The 20,926-nt window shown below is 46.8% G+C and overlaps 1 protein-coding gene across 1 annotated transcript in view; it reads left to right on the top strand.

Annotated features, from left to right (window-relative positions):
• LOC124788539 overlaps positions 1–20,926 on the top strand; it is a 573,870-nt gene that overhangs the window by 327,137 nt on the left and 225,807 nt on the right. Inside the window, exons 14-15 of the mRNA XM_047255809.1 lie at positions 1,689–1,954; positions 19,809–19,971. Coding sequence (XP_047111765.1) covers positions 1,689–1,954; positions 19,809–19,971 — 429 coding nt within the window. The remainder of the gene's footprint in view (positions 1–1,688; positions 1,955–19,808; positions 19,972–20,926) is intronic.

Genomic DNA, 20,926 nt, shown 5'->3' with positions numbered 1-20,926 from the left:
GGAGAAGATGGATGGAGAGAGGAAGAAGAGGATATGGTCAGAGAGTGGTGGGGTGGAAGATGTGGGCAGAAAGAGGGGTTGGAGGAGATGGACAAAGGGAGGAGGAAGGAGGAGATGAGCCAATACGAGGTGCATTCAAGTTCTAAGGCCTCCGATTTTTTTTCTAATTAACTACTCACCCAAAATCGATGAAACTGGCGTTACTTCTCGACGTAATCGCCCTGCAGACGTACACATTTTTCACAACGCTGACGCCATGATTCCATGGCAGCGGCGAAGGCTTCTTTAGGAGTCTGTTTTGACCACTGGAAAATCGCTGAGGCAATAGCAGCACGGCTGGTGAATGTGCAGCCACGGAGAGTGTCTTTCATTGTTGGGAAAAGCCAAAAGTCACTAGGAGCCAGGTCAGGTGAGTAGGGAGCATGAGGATTCACTTCAAAGTTGTTATCACGAAGAAACTGTTGCGTAACGTTAGCTCGATGTGCGGGTGCGTTGTCTTGGTGAAATAGCACACGTGCAGCCCTTCCCGGACGTTTTTGTTGCAGTGGAGGAAGGAATTTGTTCTTCAAAACATTTTCGTAGGATGCACCTGTTACCGTAGTGCCCTTTGGAACGCAATGGGTAAGGATTACGCCCTCGCTGTCCCAGAACATGGACACCATCATTTTTTCAGCACTGGCGGTTACCCGAAATTTTTTTGGTGGTGGTGAATCTGTGTGCTTCCATTGAGCTGACTGGCGCTTTGTTTCTGGATTGAAAAACGGCATCCACGTCTCATCCATTGTCACAACCGACGAAAAGAAAGTCCCATTCATGCTGTCGTTGCGCGTCAACATTGCTTGGCAACATGCCACACAGGCAGCCATGTGGTCGTCCGTCAGCATTCGTGGCACCCACCTGGGTGACACTTTTCGCATTTTCAGGTCGTCATGCAGGATTGTGTGCACAGAACCCACAGAAATGCCAACTCTGGAGGCGATCTGTTCAACAGTCATTCGGCGATCCCCCAAAACAATTCTCTCCACTTTCTCGGCTTGTGCTAGCCCAAGGTTGTTTTGGTTTGTTGTCACACGATGTTCTGCCTTCATTAAACTGTCGCACCCACGAACGCACTTTCGTCACATCCGTAACTCCATCACCACATGTCTCCTTCAACTGTCGATGAATTCCAATTGGTTTCACACCACGCAAATTCAGAAAACGAATGATTGCACGCTGTTCAAGTAAGGAAAACGTCGCCATTTTAAGTATTTAAAACAGTTCTCATTCTCGCCGCTGGCGGTAAAATTCCATCTGCCGTATGGTGCTGCCATCTCTGGGACGTATTGACAATGAACGCGGCCTCATATTAAAACAATGCGCATGTTTCTATCTCTTTCCAGTCCGGAGAAAAAAAATTGGAGGCCTTAGAACTTGAATGCACATCATAGAATTGGAATAATTACATACCCAGGCAATTTCGGTTTCTTAGCTAGTACAAAATATGCGAGAATGATATATGCCAGAAAACAATACAGGTATGATGTACTGCCCACCACACAGTGTACAGTGGCCTACAGAGAATTTATTTAGATACAGATATTTTTTTATTATTTCTATTCACCTATTGGACGATACAGACACCTATATTGGTCAGAGCTTGTGTAAAACTAGTATCACGCGACGTTTACCACACCTGTGGCTGGCAGTGGGCGCGGCGCTGGAGCGTCGCGTGCTGCGGCTGGCGAGCGGCGCGGTGGGCTCTCTGCTGCACCTCAACTGGCCGCGGCCGCCGCCCCCCCACGTCGACCTGGCCACGCTGCTGGTGGCGCCGCCCGCGCACACCATCCTGCTCGAGCTGCACCACGTCGCGCTCGCTCTCGCGCCCACCCCCGCCGCCGACGCCGCGCCCCCCGCCTCCGGCACCGCCGACGCCGCCACCCCCTCGTGTCCCGACGGTGCAGGGATACTCGAGGTAAGCACTTCCCAGTTACTTCGACTTCCACACGTAAAAAGGTTACAATTTCCCCAGTCTGCCAATTAACTACATCTGAGAACAGATCGTACCTTACTGTACTTGCCCTTACCTGACAAACGTCTTGGGATACCTCCTTCGAACGTCCTAGTGCCCCGCATACTGCAGCAGCATGACGTGGGACGGACTCAACAAATCGTTGGAAATCCTCTGCAGAAATATTGAGCCTCTACAGCCGTCCATAATCATAAAAGTGTTTCCGGCTCAGGAGTTCGAGCGTGAACTGACCTCTCTATTGTATCCCATACATGTTCAGTTGGATTCATACCGAGCTATCTGTATGGCCAAATCACTCCCGAATTGTAGACAATGTTCTTCAAACCAATCGCTAAAAATTGTGGCCCACTGACATGACATCATTGTTCGGAAACATGAAGTCTCTGAATGGTTGCAAATGGTATCCAAGTAGCTGAACAAAACCATTTCCAGTCAATGATCGGTTCAGTTGGGCCAGAGAACCCAGTCCATGCTATGTAAACACAGCCCACACCATTATGGATGTACCACCTGCTAGCACAGATCCTTGTTGACAATTTTGGTCCGTGGTGTTTGCCCCACACTCGAAGATGCTCCAGTCAGTCGTGTGCTGCCAAGACCACTAACACCAAATTTCACCGCGCTGTTCTAACTGATATGTTCTTCTTATGTCCCTCACTGCTTTCTGCGGTTAATTCACGCAGTGCTGCTTGTCTGTTAGCGCTGACAACTCTACGCAAACGCCGCTGCTCTCGGTCGTTAGGTAGGGGCCGTCGGTCACTGAGTTGTCCCTGGTGAGAGGTAATGCCTAAGTTTATTATTCTCGGCACGGTCTTGAAACTATCGATCTCAGAATACCGAATTCCATAACGATTTGCGAAATGGAATGTCCCATGCGTCTAGTTTAAAGTCCGATATTCCCCGTCGTGCGGCCATAATGATGTCGGACCTTTTCGCATGAATCACCTGAGCACCAATGACAACTCGCATATGCACTGTCGTTTTATACCTTTCGACATCTCTATATATGCATATGGCTATACCATGACTTTTGTCATCTCAGTGTACTCATGTTAAGCTCCCTTTACACCGAAGCTAACACAAGCGAACACGCAAAAGCGAACGAGAATTCTCTCTGGTGTAAACAACTGGCGAGTGGTGTTTGGCCTTGTGTGGGTCGCATTCACAAGCGTTCCCTTGTGATCAGCTAGGTGTCAGTTTTAGAGCGAACAATATAAGAAAGTTAGCGTCCTCTCCGCTTCGGCGCTAACTTCGAAGATATACACAGCGCATTCGCTTTGCCACAATGTTCTATTTTTCGTGCGCAACGTGTTGCTGGTGTTGTTTATTTTGACATTGCGTGGTGACGGAGCGATTGGGTGAAAGCGTAGTTTCGTTGATAGAAAAGTACAGATCCCACAGGTGTTTATGAGATCATTAAGATCACCATCAAAAAATGTTAAACAAACAAAATGATGTGACTCTTCAGGCTTTCCCGGCGGATATGTTGTAAATAATCTTCACGGGTGTGCCGCCGGATGACGTTGTGCAAATCCCACAATATTTCTTCGGAGCAACTGTCCGACATCATTAGGTGGTTGAACCTCGCTGGTGGCTAGGTACGACTGACATGTCGACGCCGCTGTATATAGAGCACGTGCGTGAAGATTGCGCAGGCGCGGAAACCACGCATGCGCAAAAATTTGCAGATAGATGGCGCCAGACTCAAACGCCCTCTGCCGGGAGACGCAGAGCGGCCGTTCTGCGCGTGCGCCGACGCTGTGTTTACTAACTTGCTGCCAAAGTTATGACGGGTCTATTATCGGAAGCTCTTTGCCTTCTCGTCATGATTTAACAGCAGCCAATGCAGGGTTCCAGGCTGTACTCAATTGAAATCCCGCATCCCTGTTGATAAGGTTATCAGCTGTACGGATATGTATTGCCTCCTTAATGACGCAATCCCAGAAAGAGGATGCTGGGGATAAAACTTCCGTATTTTCATAAATCATGTGATGTCCTGTGTTCAGGCAGTGTTCTGCAATTGCCGACTTCTCCAGTTGGCGTAGGAGTGTAGGACTTTGAAGATAAAGCACTACAGTCAGCCACTCTCAAACCCTCTTGTTTTCTGCGGTATGTTGACGAGACGTTTGTGGTGTGGCCACGCGGATTGGATACTCTACCTACGTTTCTTCAACATTTAAATTCGCTCCATCCGAATATTAACTTCAATATGGAAGTGGAAAAAGATGGCACTTTACCTCTTCCTGATGTTTTGGTACGAAGGAAAGCAGATGGAACCTTGGAACAAAGCGTATACCGCAAGCCAACGCATACAGATCCATATTTGCAGGCCACAAGCTGCCATCATCCAACTCAATGCGGTAGTGCATTACGAACGCTAGTTCATAGAGCGCGTGTGGTATTTGACTCTGGAAGCCTTCCGAGTGAGATGCAACATTTGAAGACAGTCTTCCGTCAAAACGGTTATTCTGAGAGACAAATACGTAATGCATTCCGGCCCAAGCGAGTTCAATCTATGGAACAGAATGAAGATACGAAGACACCCACCACCTTTGCCTTCTTGCCGTACTTTGGTGCCATGTCATCAAGAATCGGAAGAGTCATCGAAAGATATGACATCGAGTGTGTTTCCCGACCATCTGCGAAATTGAGGAACTTGTTAGGTTCGGTTAAGGATGATCTCGGTCTGAGGAAACGTGGTGTGTACAAGATATCAGAATCATACACTGTCTGAACACAGGGCATCACATGATTTATGAGAAGACGGAAGTTTTATCCCCAGCATCCTCTTTCTGGGATTGCGTCATTAAGGAGGCAATACATATCCGTACAGCTGATAACCTTATCAACAGGGATGCGGGATTTCAATTGAGTACAGCCTGGAACCCTGCATTGGCTGCTGTTAAATCATGACGAGAAGGCAAAGAGCTTCCGATAATAGACCCGTCATAACTTTGGCAGCAAGTTAGTAAACACAGCGTCGGCGCACGCGCAGAACGGCCGCTCTGCGTCTCCCGGCAGAGGGCGTTTGAGTCTGGCGCCATCTATCTGCAAATTTTTGCGCATGCGTGGTTTCCGCGCATGCGCAATCTTCACGCGCGTGCTCTATATACAGCGGCGTCGACATGTCAGTCGTACCTAGCCACCAGCGAGGTTCAACCACCTGATGATGTCGGACAGTTGCTCCGAAGAAATATTGTGGGATTTGCACAACGTCATCCGGCGGCACACCCGTGAAGATTATTTACAACAAAATGATGCTCGGCAAGAAATTGCCCAAATGCTGGCAGTGCCAAAAAAAAGCAAGTTAAGTTGTCACATGTACAGTAGTTTCTATAAGTAAAGTAAATGTCATTAAAATAAACAGACACCGTAGATAACTTAAAATAAAAATACACAAAAAACATGGGCATTCCGCGTGGCTTACATTGCCGGTACCAGTCTTCAAAAATGTGTGTGAAATCTTATGGGATTTATCTGCTAAGGTCATCAGTCCCTAAGCTTACACACTACTTAACCTAAATTATCCTAAGGACAAACACACGCATCCATCCCCGAGGGAGGACTCGAAACCTCCGCCGGGACCAGCCGCAGGCCTACCGGTCCCCGGCACGAATCTGCCCGGCGTATTGGTGTCGAGGTCCGGTGTTCCGGCCCGTCTGTGGATGGTTTTTAAGGCGGTTTTCCATGTGCCTCGGCGAATGCGGGCTGGTTCCCCTTATTCCGCCTCAGTTACATTATGTCGGCGACTGCTGCGCAAACACTTTCTCCACGTACGTGTACACCATAATTACTCTACCACGCAAACATTGGGGTTACACTCGTCTGGTGTAAGACGTTCGGGGAGGGGGGAGGGGGGGGGGGGAATCCACTGGGGGTCGAACCGCACAGTAACCCTGGGTTCGGTGAGGGACGTCGGTGGGGTGAGTGGACTGCTGTAGCCTGTTGTGGGGTTGTGAACCACTGAGGGCTACGGCGGGAACGGAGCCTCTCCGTCGTTTCTAGGTCCGCAGTTCCAATACAGTCATAAGGATACGTTTTATGCTGTTTTACACGCACATAGGCCGAGAGGTAATGCGGGACAACAGCTTTACCGGTGCATTAAACTTAGACAGCACTGGTCTACCAGCGATCTAACTAACGTGCAATTAAGTAAGAAATTTCAGTTCAGACGTAAAACGAGACGAGCAAAGAAAGAATATAGCTTCGAATGTCATTTAATTTTTAAAGAGCACGAAATAATATTTGACTAAACTCCAGCACTATCGCGCGCTTCTTAGGTGACCTGACGGAAAGCATAGCCGGCCGAAGTGGCCGTGCGGTTAAAGGCGCTGCAGTCTGAAACCGCAAGACCGCTACGGTCGCAGGTTCGAATCCTGCCTCGGGCATGGATGTTTGTGATGTCCTTAGGTTAGTTAGGTTTAACTAGTTCTAAGTTGTAGGGGACTAATGACCTCAGCAGTTGAGTCCCATAGTGCTCAGAGCCATTTGAACCATTTTTTTGACGGAAAGCATAAAATGCTCACGTTCTCACCTGTCATAGTATTCTAATTACAAAGAAGAGTGATGAAAATTCCTAACCTTAACGCAGGGTAATTTTTCTGAGCGAGCTATGTGTGGTGCGAAAGCATACTGCAGGCATTTCACCGGTTGAATACTGAAGCCATGAAGGTATTAATTACAGACAGTCGTCTGGTATTCTCTTAGCTCCTTCCTTATCCGAATCCGAGATACACATTTCCGTTCTGGAACCGTCATCTGCTACTTTGATAACGAGACGATAAACAACGGCATCCACGAAGCCAATTTTCTCCTCTTCTTTTATGACGAGCCGTTCTACATCCCGCCGGCGTTCGACAGTGACAGGTGAAAAAGCTGTGTGCTTCAGTTCCAGTACGTCTGGCAGCTAAACAGTCTTTTCACTTCTCCGGAAAAAATCCCTTATCTTGGCTCCAGATCAGTTCTGTTGGGTTCGTACTGTAATGGTGAACTAGCAAACAAAAAAATGCAGCATTTGTACCGTGTGTTCGATGCTGTGAAAATGATTTTCATGTTTCTACTACACTTACCTACATCTATGGTATAAAACAATGGACATAGTCCAAATAAAGAATATTTGGTTTTTCGTTTTTGCTTTAAGAAAGTAAATTGTTATGTTTTCGTAATTTGAGCAACCTTTAACAGTATTTCATAAAATATCGATGATTAAGAATTTATGTTTGAAATGGAAACAGCAATTTCGCGTGCCGCATGTAATTATATACAAGAAGACTTGCATTATTCATAAAAATGATGATGAATTTTACATAACGAGATGTAGGTATTTCAGATTGAACGAGAAGAGAAAAATGACTCAGATGTTATTTGGACCAGCATACCATGAATTGCAGTTATTTATCAATCCACTACGCTACCGATTTCACTACGTATCTACCTCGTATTTCTGTAGCTAATACAGTCACTTGGAGATCTTCATAGCCGAATATCTCTGTAAATTTACGGAAAGCGTTAAGAACAGCCTGTTTATTGGCACCTTTTATCCATGTTCGACACGCGTGTACCACTTCGGACAGGAAGCAGACTCAGTCATTTTCGTACTGCGTATTAACAGCGCGACAATCAGATCACAACAGTGCAGAGGCTGTGACTGTACAGGATTTTTGTGGTAAAAAGTATATAGCTAAAGCGTGATTAAGTAAGACGTTGATTGCTGTTAACATATCTGAATATCTTAAAGTTTCATTTAACGTAACTTAGTAACAATAAATCTAATACATAAGTAGGACCTACTTAAAAGAGCGCATCAACGCCAGTGTACGTGTGCTACGACGTATGACCAATCATCGCTATTGTGTTTGTTTACTTCAGGTTTGTCCTTATGATGAACGGAGTAGAGTACTGATATACGAATAAGATGAGCAAATACAATCCTCGTTGCTTTGACAAAATAATACCTGCAAAAATTAAATCGTACAGATGAGGCGAGCGAATTCTATGGTTCAAATGGCTCTGAGCACTATGGGACTTAGCCGGCCGAAGTGGCCGTGCGGTTCTAGGCGCTGCAGTCAGGAACCGCGAGACCGCTACGGTCGCAGGTTCGAATCCTGCCTCGGGCATGGATGTGTGTGGTGTCCTTAGGTTAGTTAGGTTTAACTAGTTCTAAGTTCTAGGGGACTAATGACCTCAAAAGTTGAGTCCCATAGTGCTCAGAGCCATTTGAACCACTATGGGACTTAACTTCTGAGGTCATCAGTCCCCTAGAACTTAGAACTACTTAAACCTAACTAACCTAAGGACATCACACACAACCATGCCCGAGGCAGGATTCGAACCTGCGACCGTAGCGATCGGGCGGCTCCAGACTGAAGCGCCTAAAACCGCTCGGCCACCCCGGCCAGCCTAATTCTATGCTCCCAGCTTTGACGGAATAATAAAAAAGTTATACTTGTAGTGGGCCACTATGCACGAGGGCAACTCAAACACACTGTAGTGAACTAATTTGAAACATAGCCCTGTTATATTTATTTTTAAAGGCTAGTCTAACCAGAACAAGTTGAAAGGTCTTCAAATCTAAGTCACGACTCAAAACGATGGTAATTTATTTGCTCTAATGATTGACATGAGGCACAATGAAATTAACACACAGAAAATTTCTACGTTGTTAAAACCAGATTGCAAAATGATGCTAACACAGAGGGGTCTACGAGAAAACTGTGGAAAACTGTATGGAGCCAGCACACAAGATCTGCTTATCTTGACACCTCGCGTAATGGAGGACAACGTTAGAGCAAAGAGCCACAAATGTAATCAAAATAAGCAACACAAGTTGTGTATCAAAGTCAGCAAGTAACGAGCTGCACAAGACATGGATCGCTACCGCAATTGTGTAACTTACATCCACTTAAAAACCTAATATAGGCCGATCAGTTCCAAACGGTGGTTGGAGATAAACGACGGTCCGTGGCAAAGTGCTCAGTATCCATGTTCACGACCCTCAGCCCTCTGTTCTCAAAAAGGATGCTGTTGCCATCGTTATGGGCGACCGTTGTTGCTAAATCTGTGAAGAAGCAAGGGACAGCACACGCAACTTCCCTCCGTTTGCGTACAAAAAGCACATTTTAACACGAATTAGGCGTTCGGCGATAGCACTGCACCAAGACCTCTATCCAGAGCAATGCAATACTATTGGCTGAACCAAATTTTTAGAGCGAACGCCACCGATTCTCCCATGCTAGCAAGATGGTGCCTTGGCATCTCCCTTTTGAATTCATGCAGAAAAGAAGGAATGGTGCTCTCAATCATTCTCTGGAGGGCTCTAGGGTGGCCATGGCATACACTGTCCCCGAGTGGGGAGTCGGTGGGAGTGGGGTTTGCAGGAGTCAGCCTGGCTTTGAATAGCCACAGATTGGCTCTTTGCCCAAGTTCTGCTAACTGCCTATTCGCCCCGCTCGAGTTAATGAGATGCAGCGACGGTCTTTCTGCGAACAAAAGAGGCTATAGGGACGCTTCCAGCCGAAAATAACCGGCCACGGCGTTTGCAGGCCTGTTTTCGCAGACACACTGCTCTAAGTCACAGGCGGCCGCTGTGGTTCAAAATGGTTCAAATGGCTCTGAGCACTATAGGACTCAACTGCTGTGGTCATCAGTCCCCTAGAACTTAGAACTACTTAAACCTAACTAACCGCTAACCGAAGGACATCACATACACCCATGCCCGAGGCAGGATTCGAACCTGCGACCGTAGCACCAGCGCGGCTCCGGACTGGACGGCCGCTGTGGACGAGCGGTTCTAGACGTTTCACTCCGGAACCGCGCTGCTGCTACAGTCGCAGGTTCGAATCCTGCTTCGGGCATGGATGTGTGTGATGTCTTTAGGTTAGTTGGGTTTAAGTAGTTCTAAGTCTAGGGGACTGATGACCTCAGATGTTAAGTCCCATAGTGCTTAGAGCCATTTGAACTATCTAAGTCACAACGTAGCTGCGTGATAGTCGTAGAAAACGGGATTTGTGACTGAAACGTCATAAGGTGTTATGATATGGGCGTGTTTTCTGCAGATAGGGTGTGGTCTCTTCATCGACTTTCAGCAGACATTTAATGCAGAACGGTGTGAACGCATTCTACAGTATTTGTACTGTGTACAGTATAGGAACAATACAGAGATGGTTACTTTATCAGCATGACAATGCATCCTGTCATAAAACAGCACTTGTGACGCAGCTGCTTGAGGAGAATAACATTCCTGAAACGGACTGGCCTGCTCATAGTTCTGATGTGAACCCAGTGGTACACCTTTGGCCTGAGATAGAACGTCGATTTCAGTCAAGATGTCAGCATTCAACATCGCTACCATCTCCGATTTCGGCTCTTGAGGAAGAATATGCTGCCATTCCTACACAGACATTAATACACCTCACTGGAAGTGTCCCCAGTAGAACTCAAGCCGTCATACAGGTGAAGACTAGACACAGCGTAATTTATGTCTGCTAGTAGGAGTCTGGATATTTTTGAACAGATAGTGTATATACGATATGAAATCGTACCTTATTATACTTGCATTAAATTACTAATATTACTGGTATTTACCATGTAAAAAGTGTGTATCTACGCCTTAAAATGCTGCGTGATCTGTCTGATTTAAGATGTGGTATGGTCACTGTAATCATGGCGTATGGTCCACTCTCACTGTCCGTCGCTCATGGAGGAACGTCAATCCCGTAGCCGTTCTTTCACTCAGGCATTGAGAGTTCGTTTAATGGTCCAGGGAGGCAGGAGTACATCCAAGGTGAGGATGGCTGCACCAAGACGGATGTATCTCAGTAAAACTCGCCTAAGCCGGCCGGTGTGGCCGTGCGGTTCTAGGCGCTTCAGTCTGGAACCGCGTGACCGCTACGGTCGCAGGTTCGAATCCTGCCTCGGGCATGGATATGTGTGATGTCCTTAGGTTAGTTAGGTTTAAGTAGTTCTAAGTTTTAGGGGACTGATGACTACAGATGTTAAGTCCCATAGTGCTCAGAGCCATTTGAACCATTTGAAAAACTCGCCTAAGCCCAAGGTGTCTTCATGCCCACTATAGCAGAAGCGGCCGTGTCTGAAGACCACGTACGCTGCTTAGGTGATCCACGTGTGCAATAGCCTCAGGGACAGGAATGGTGCAATAAGTGGAGCCAGACGCAACTTGGTACCGACCTGCCATGTTCGCAGGATTCAATTGACAGCCTGGAGGCATCGAACCTCGGATCCCGTTTTCACTGGATAACTAAAGCACGCCGGCCGGAGTGGCCGTGCGGTTCTCGGCGCTACAGTCTGGAACCGCGTGACCAGTACGGTCGCATGTTCGAATCCTGCCTCGGGCATGGATGTGTGTGATGTCCTTCGGTTAGTTAGGTTTAAGTAGTTCTAAGTTCTAGGGGACTGATGACCTCAGCAGTTAAGTGCCATAGTGCTCAGAGTCATTTGAACCATTTTTGAACTAAAGCACGGCAACTTGTCCTGCAAATTTCATGGTGCTAAACTCACTCTCCCCCCCCCCCCCCCACCCAAATCCGCGGATTTGCGGTAGTTTCTCACTGGCAGAGGAGTTCGTTTTGAGTTTTTTCTTTGTGGTGCATTCCTTAATAGCCCAAATTTGGACACTGCCGTTATAGAGTATAAATGAATCATCAGGGAAGAAAGGGCAGTTACTTGCGGTCCACGTACAGCAGCTTATTAAGAGAAACGAAGAAGATACTACGGTATACTTGTGAACGCTTCACACTGTTGATGTGACATTTGTTTATTTACTTATTTATTAGCTGGTATACATATTGCCTGCTACACGGGCCGGCCGCGGTGGTCTCGCGGTTCTAGGCGCTCAGTCCGGAACCGCGAGACTGCTACGGTCGCAGGTTCGACTCCTGCCTCGGGCATGGATGTGTGTGATGTCCTTAGGTTAGTTAGGTTTAAGTAGTTCTAAGTTCTAGGGGACTGATGACCACAGCTGTTAAGTCCCATAGTGCTCAGAGCCATTTGAACCATTTTTTTGCTACACGGAAACTATAACAGACACTAAGTTTTAATTGTTTATCATAAGTATATTTCTACAAGTTCATTTAATAACTATACTGTTTCCCAGATACTTCCCTAGAGATTATTAAAACACCAATTACTAGCAGAATTTAACTTATTAGTAAGTTTCCGGGCATTTCGCTTTGCATAGATACTAAGTTACTCATGACATATACGGTAGCAGTTCTAATAATTATTACTGTCCTTCATAAACAGCCTGAAATTTATAACTTGACTGTACTTCAAAAATAAAGGGTGTACAACTTTGCTTCCGCCGTTTGCCAATAGGTGGCGACAACGGTAAGTATCGGTCGAAAGAATCAGATCGCAGACGTCAGGCAATTACCTTGGACGTCGGTTAACATAACCTCATTCAAACATTAGTCGATTTGTGTCTGCATCATAAAGTTGTTCTTGATTGAGAATCCCAGTTTACGAGCCTAATTCTCGTCATTTGCAGGAGGTATTACTGTTTTGTTTCAATATTAAGAAAACAGCGGCTGAATCTCATCGAATGCTCTCATGCACGTATGGTAAGGACGCTATTAGTGAATGAACGTGTCGTGAGTGGTTTAACGCTTCAAGAACGGTGATTTTAACGTCGTAGACCGGCATAGTAGTGGAAGGGAGAATGTTTTCGAAGATGCAGGGTTGGAAACATTGCTGAGTGAAGGCCCCCATCAAACATAAGAAGAATTGGCACGATTAGTGGGAGTGACAAGCAAGACATTTCAAAACGTCTCAAGGCTATGGGCATGATTCAGAAAGAAGGAACTTGGGTCCCGTGAGCTAAGACCAAGAGACGTTGAACGGCATGTGTGTGTTGAGAACAGATTCTTCAGAGGCAAAAACGGAAGGGATTTCTGCATCGCACTGTGACCGGGGACGAAAAATGGGTTCATTCCGATAACCCCAAACGCAAAAAATCATGGGGATATCCCGGCCATGTATCCACGCCGAAGGCCAAACCGAATATTCACGGCTCCAAGATCATGCTCTGCATTTGGTGGGATCAGCTCGGCGTCGTGTACTATGAGGTGTTAAAACCAAGTGAAACAATCACAGTTGCTCGTTATCTAACGCAATTAATGCGTTTGAGCAGAGCATTAAAAGACAAACGGCCGCAATACAGCGAGAGGCACGATAAAGTGATTTTGCACCACAACAACTCTCGACCCCATGTTGCAAAAGAGGTCAAAATGTACTTGAAAATGTTAAAATGGGAAGTCCTACCCCACCCGCCGTATTCTCCAGACATTGCTCCCTCTGACTATCACCTGTTTAGAGTGCCTATAGGACCAAACTGCTGAGGTCATCGGTCCCTAAGCTTGCACACTACTTACTCTGACTTAAACTAACTTACACCCAAGGACAACTCACACACCCACGCCCGACGAAGGACTCGAACCTCCGACGGGTGGAGCCGCGCAAACCGTGCCAAGGCGCCCTAGACCGTGTGGCTACCCCGCGCGGCTAAACAAGTTTTTCTGAAATAAGTTGAAAACTGTGGCCGCCAAAGAAAACGTACACCAGTTTAAAATTTAACTATTTTAAATGTGGTACAAAAAGGTCCAGTTCATTTTTTTGTCTAAGAGTAATAGTTTGTGCATAGCGAGCAGAGAAATGTGAAAATCTTGCACGTGATTTTTGAAGGTGTTGCGGGTTGCGTAAAATCCATACGTAGGGGTAGCTGAAACACCATGAGTGGAATACAGACGAATGGCGAATGATTCTTCGCAAACGCAAATGGAGAAAATCAACTGACATAAGCAACTGTGAAAAAGGGCAGATTGTTACGGGCCTGCACCTGAGAGCGAGCATTCCGGAAATGTTGATACTGGCTGGCTGATTGCATGCTACTGTGTCGGCATCTATCGAGAGTTTTTGAAGTGCTGCGAAACCTTGATTAGTTAAAAAGGTGTTAGCCGTCCACGCCTCATCAAAGAACGCTGAGAACGGAGGCAGATCTGACGACAGAGTACGAGACTGGTGCAGACACAACTGTTTCAGAGCACATTGTCTACCTCACATTGTTGAACATGGCACTCCACAGCAGCTGATCCGTATGTGTTCCCATGCTGAGAGAACGACATCGTTACTTATGATTACTATGAGCATGGGATTATGGAAATGTGACTGTGTATCAGGGGGAAAGTATCGTCTAGTTGGACAAATTGCGTTTCTTGTTACATTAGACTGGCGGGCGTGTCTCGGTACGTCATCACCCTGGTGAAACACTACTAGAAAAATCCGCATGGCGACGGACGCAATCGGAAAAGGCAATATTGTGTCAGGGGGCACATTGACATGGTCTTCCACGGTAGCTGATGTTATTGACTGTATCATGACAGATGTGGACTATACGAACATTATTTCGGACGACGTGAATCTCTTTTTGCTTCATGTATTCCCTGACTGTAATAGAATCTTCCAGCAGGATAATTGTGGGTGTCACAAATCCAGAACTTGCTTAAGTGGTCTGAGGAGGACACCTATGAACTTGATCTCTTGGCCATAAAATTCACCTGATCTGAAGAAACTGACAGGACACATTTGGGACCCTATTGGGCACCAGCTCCACGTCCAGAAACCGCCGATCCGTAATTTATGGAAATCGCGTGACCCATACATAGATGTCTTGTGCCACATATCTCCAAAAACCTTCCAAAGACTATCAAATTCATGCCACTCAGAGTCGCTGCTGTATTCCGTTGGACCAACAAGCTACTAAGCAGGTGGGCGAAATGGTTGAAAAATGACTCTGAGCATTAAGGGACTTAACATCTGAGGTCATCAGTCACCTAGAACTTAGAACTACTTAAATCTAACTAACCTAAGGACACCACACACATCCATGCCCGAGGCAGGATTCGAACCTGCGACCGTAGTGGTCGCGCGATTCCAGACTGAAGCGTCTAGAACCGCTCGGCCACACCGGCCGGCTGGGCGAAATGTTTTGGCTTATCAGTATATTTGAGAGGGCATTCAGTAAGTAACGCAAATTTTTTTCTGAAAGCAGATCGGTTTCATCCTGGATTGCATTACACCATATTATTTCCCACTGTTTTGGCTACAGAGCCCTATTTTTTACCGGTCGGGGTGGCGCAGCGTTTCGCACACTGGACTCGCATGCGGGAGAACGACGGTTCAAACCCGCGTCCGGCCATACTGATTTAGGTTTTCCGTGATTTCGCTAAATAGTTTCAGGAAAATGCTGGGATGGTTCCTCTGAAATGGCACGGCCGACTTCCTTCCCCATCCTTCCCTAACCCGATGGGACCGATGACCTCGCTGTTTGGTCCCTTCCCGCAAATCAACCAACCCTATTTTTCAACATGATCTCCGTTCAATGCCACGGCCTAACGCCAACTTACTCGGAGGGCCTGTATGCACACAGGATATCATCTACTGGTCGACGTCGGAGTCAACTTTTTGCTGCATCAATAACTTCCCCATTATCCACGTATTGCTTCCCGCGGAGAGCATCCTTCATTGAGCCAAACAGATGGAGGTGCGAGATCCGGGCTGTAGGGTGGATGACGAAGGACAGTCCAATGAAGTTTTGTGGGCTCCTCTGGGGTGTACAGACCTGTTCGTGGCTTTGTGTTCTCTTGGAGAAGGAGAAATTCGTTTGAATTTTTGTGGCGATAAACACGCTGAACTCGTTTCTACAATTTCCTGAAAGTAGCACAATAAACTTCGTAATTGATGGAGGGAGGACATAGAACCGAATGACCCCCTCAGAGCCGGCCGTTGTGGCCGAGCGGTCCTAGACGCTTCAGTCCGGAGCCGCGCTGCTGCTACGGTCGCAGGTTCGAATCCTGCTTCGGGCATGGATGTGTGTGATGTCCTTAGGTTGGTTAGGTTTAAGTAGTTCTAAGTCTAGGGGACTGATGACCTCAGATGTTAAGTCCCATAGTGCTCAGGGCCATTTGAACCACTTGAACCCCCTCATAGTCCTAGAAGACCATTTCCATGACTTTACTGGCTGAGGGTACGGCCACTTCATGGATTGCTGTTTTGTTTTCCGTTCAAGGTGATAAAGCCATGTTTCATTGCCTGTGACTATGTTAGACAAACCACCGTCAGCCTCGTAATGCGCAAGCGGTCCCGCACAGATGGTCCTTCGTTGCTCCCCAACCCAGTGGACACACGCTCTTGAGTACCCTAAGTGGTAGACTAGTGTGTCAACACTACCAACAGAGCCGTCCAGTTGTGTAGCGTGGTATTTGATTGTGATCCATCGATCACCTCCATTGAGAGTGTCAGCACTGCGGGCTTTCAAATAATAGATGATGTGATGGTGTGGTGATGCCCCTCAGCCAAGTACCCTCTGACTCAAAGTTGAAATATTAAAAGTTTTGGCTGGTTTCGTTGTCTAGGGGCTGGGATACGTAACTGCAACATTAAAAGCCAAATACTGCTGACTCTAAACAATGTGAATAGACACATCAATGGATGGTCGAAGGTTCCTATCACTCGGCAATTGCGAATTTTGAATTTTGTATAGAAATTTATAAATGAAAGATTGCAATTAAATAAATTCTGCAGGTACTATTTTAATGACTCTAAATGATGGGTACAATAGCAGAAGTACCTTCAAGAATGCCCTTTATTACTGTAAAACACTTATTGGTGTCGATGGTCCAGCAATTAAATACGAGTTGAATAACAGGGAAACAATAGATTACTACTTCACGTAATTAGTTATGAACAACAACATAGCTCGCAAGATATTCACTTGTAAACGCATACTACGTCTTCACTGTATAAGCCACGGGAACAAGTGCACAAGTTGGCACTCCGAAGGATTTCTATCTCCCGCGACCACACGCAAACTGCTCCACACTCTCTAAGTCTCTCCTGCGACTGTACGTCAGTCGCGGCGTACTTTCCAGGACTCTCCGTGTCCTGTACGACTGTCCGTCGCACTGCACTGTCCTCTCCCGAACGGTGCTCCTCCCCCACCTCCATACGTCCTCCCATGTGTCCTTTTTGGAACGATCGCTATGACTGACTAGAGCGCTCCCACCCTGTCTCCAAGCCAACGTACACTCACAAACATAATGAAACACGTTCCAAATACTGGATTTACATTTAAATAACTGGAAATTAAATAAATATTGCTACGGCTGGACCATAAACCCGCTCTAACATACATTATTCAATACACAAACAAATTAAATAAACATATATCAAAGGAATAGAGGCAACGGCCTTGCCGCAGTGGATACACCGGTTCCCGTCAGATCACCGAAGTTAAGCGCTGTCGGGTGTGGCCGGCACTTGGATGGGTGACCATCCGGTCTGCCATGCGCTGTTCCCATTTTTCGGGGTGCACTCAGCCTCGTGATGCCAACTGAGGATAGCTGACCACACGCCATCCGCATCCTCTTCTGACGATGACACGGCGGTCGGATGGTCCCAATGGACCACTTGTGGCCTGAGGGCGGAGTGCTAAAGGAACAGAAGTAAGGCAGTAGCGTAATGTCTCTGTGCTTTCTAAAACACAGTAAATGTTTGACCAATTTCTTCATGAATAGTATATAAACAAAGACATAGACGAATAAATATATCTATAAGCATGCTGCTACCAAATTTGTTCAAATGCGTGTGAAATCTTATGGGACTTAACTGCTAAGGCCATCAGTCCCTAAGCTTACACACTACTTAACCTAAATTATCCTAAGGACAAACACACACACCCATGCCCGAGGGAGGGCTCGAACCTCAGTCGGGACCAGGCGCACAGTCCATGACTGCAGCGCCTAAGACCGCTCGGCTAATCCCGCGCGGCCCATGCTGCTGCCGTTTTTTCGTGTAACTGTGGAGCACTTATGTCCTGATGCGATCAATAGTAATAAGCCACTTTGACCTGCAATAACTCATGTACTATTCAGGTTACATGCCTGTAATTTATACTAATTTAGGTTTACACTAATAGCTTTCTAAAGACACGTCGATCGAGAAAATCGGATGAATCGTTTAGATGTTGGAAATTCGTTTCTGGGTGTTTCTTGTATGATTTATCGACAGATACTAAACTTTTAACTAATAAAGATATTGAGAATATGGTTAGACCATCAGAATCGTCATGCAAATAATGGTAATGTACATGTTTCTTTTTGAGGTATCATCTGGCAACTATTAATTTCTATACGAATTGTGAAATGTCTGCCATTAAGGTTTCACAAAGTCCGCCATCTTTGGCACTCTCGCCATACAAGTTTTTTTCATCAGCATAGCGTCACCAAGGAATTCCCAGCCACGTGGTCGGCCTGGACCCCGGCTAACGTTCGGCAGCACGCGGCCCGCCGAGAGACCCCAGCGCGGCCACGCCTACTCCGAACTTAGAATATTTTCAGGGCGCCACAGCTCGCCCGTTACCTCACAGCACGTTCCAGGTTTGGGCGACCTCGTTTCGGTGATGACGGATGTCTCGCCCAAAAACTAACCGTGCTTTTGATCACTGGCAGGTCTACATCTAAATTCATACTCTGCAAGCCACCCAACGGTGTGTGGCGGAGGGCACTTTACGTGCCACTGTCATTACCTCCCTTTCCTGTTCCAGTCGCGTATGGTTCGCGGAAAGAACGACTGCCGGAAAGCCTCCGTGCGCGCTCGAATCTCTCTAATTTTACATTCGTGATCTCCTCGGGAGGTATAAGTAGGGGGAAGCAATATATTCGATACCTCATCCAGAAACGCACCCTCTCGAAACCTGGCGAGCAAGCTACACCGCGATGCAGAGCCCCTCCCTTGCTGTGTCTGCTAAACATCTCCGTAACGCTATCACGCTTACCAAATGACCCTGTGACGAAAGGCGCCGCTCTTCTTTGGATCCTCTCTAACTCCTCTGTTAACCCGACCTGGTACGGATCCCACACTGATGAGCAATACTCGAATATAGGTCGAACTAGTGTTTTGTAAGCCACCTCCTTTGTTGGTGGACTACATTTTCTAAGGACTCTCCCAGTGAATCTCAACCTGGCACCCGCCTCCGTAGACATACCTCCGATACTCTGGTTTTCCTCCGAAAGTAACTGAGTGACAGCTCTCTGCTTGGAACGCACCTCCATTACAGACTCCATTTTGAAGGCTACGCATAGCGCCGCCACCCATCGGAAATTCGTGAAACTATAGAGTCTGAAGCAGACATATTCCACGACGAAACTTCCTGGCAGATTAAAACTGTGTGCCGGACCGAGACTCGAATTCGGGACCTTTGCCTTTCGCGGGCAAGCGCTCTACCGACTGATTTACCCAAGCACGACTCACGCCCCGTCCTCGCACCTTTAATTCCGCCAGTACCTCGTCTCCTTCCTTCCAAACCACAGAAGCTCTCCTGCGAAGCTTCTGTGAAGTTTAGAAGGAAGGAGACGAGGTACTGGCGGAATTAAAGCTGTGAGGACGGGGCGTGAGTCGTGCTTGGGTAGGTCAGTCGGTAGAGCGCTTGCCCGCGAAAGGCAAAGGTTCCGAGTTCGAGTCTCGGTCCGGCACACAGTTTTAATCTGCCAGGCAGTTTCATATCAGTGCACACTCCACTGTAGAGCGAAAATTACATTCTATATTCCACGATGTCCGACAATTAATTCCGCATATTTTCAACCGAGACTGGCCGAGAAAAGGATGTGTTGCATTACTCACTGAACGCCCCTCGTATTTATATGGTAAGTTACTTATGGTGACTGAGACGTTCTGCTCTCTACTGTATAGATTGTCGGCTAGGTGTGAGAGTGTTTGGGTGTCGCAGGTGCGGGACAGCTACGCAGACAGCAACGGCACGGCGTGGCTGCTGTGCGAGGCGCAGAACGTGCCGCCGCTGGCCATCGCCTCCTACCTCAACACGCTCACCGTCCGCCAGCGAGGGGCGGACGCGGGCGTCACCCTCAACGCGACCGTCCGCGTGCAGCCCGGTCAGTACTCTGCCTGCTGCCTCATCTCCTACTGCACCTCAGGGGTAGGGAAAACCTACCTGTATGTTAGTTCTCAGTAACCGATATCTTGCAGTATCTGTTTGGTCTCGCTCATAACAGGTATTTTTTTTTTTATTTTTTACTAATAACCGAGTAAAAACCCGAAATACGAGGGTCACTCCAAAAGAAATGCACACTATTTTTATTAAATCCATCTTTTATTCTACATGTTTGAAAGTTTGACAGTGTGTAGATAGGAATTAAAATTCAAGGTGAAAGGATATCAATGATACGATTCGCTGATGACATTGCTATCCTGAGTGAAAGTGAAGAAGAATTAAATGATCTGCTGAACGGAATGAACAGTCTAATGAGTACACAGTATGGTTTGAGAGTAAATCGGAGAAAGACGAAAGTAATGAGAAGTAGTAGAAATGAGAACAGCGTGAAACTTAACATCAGGATTGATGGTCACGAAGTCAGTGAAGTTAAGGAATTCTGCTACCTAGGCAGTAAAATAACCAATGACGGACGGAGCAAGGAGGACATCAAAAGCAGACTCGCTATGGCAAAAAAGGCATTTCTGGCCAAGAGAAGTCTGCTAATATCAAATACCGGCCTTAATTTGAGGAAGAAATTTTTTGAGGATGTACGTCTGGAGTACAGCACTGTATGGTAGTGAAACATGGACTATGGGAAAACCGGAACAGAAGAGAATCGAAGCATTTGAGATGTGGTGGTATAGATGAATGTTGAAAATTAGGTGGACTGATAAGGTAAGGAGTGAGGAGGTTCTACGCAGAATCGGAGAGGAAAGGAATATGTGGGAAACACTGATAAGGAGAAGGGACAGGATGATAGGACATCTGCTAAGACATGAGGGAATGACTTCCATGGTGCTAGAGGGAGCTGTAGAGGGCAAAAATTGTAGAGGAAGACAGAGATTGGAATACGT

This window comes from Schistocerca piceifrons, chromosome 3, assembly GCF_021461385.2.
Source record: "Schistocerca piceifrons isolate TAMUIC-IGC-003096 chromosome 3, iqSchPice1.1, whole genome shotgun sequence".
In the NCBI taxonomy this organism is placed as follows: Eukaryota; Metazoa; Arthropoda; class Insecta; order Orthoptera; family Acrididae; genus Schistocerca; species Schistocerca piceifrons.
This window is presented reverse-complemented; position numbering and strand designations above follow the sequence as displayed.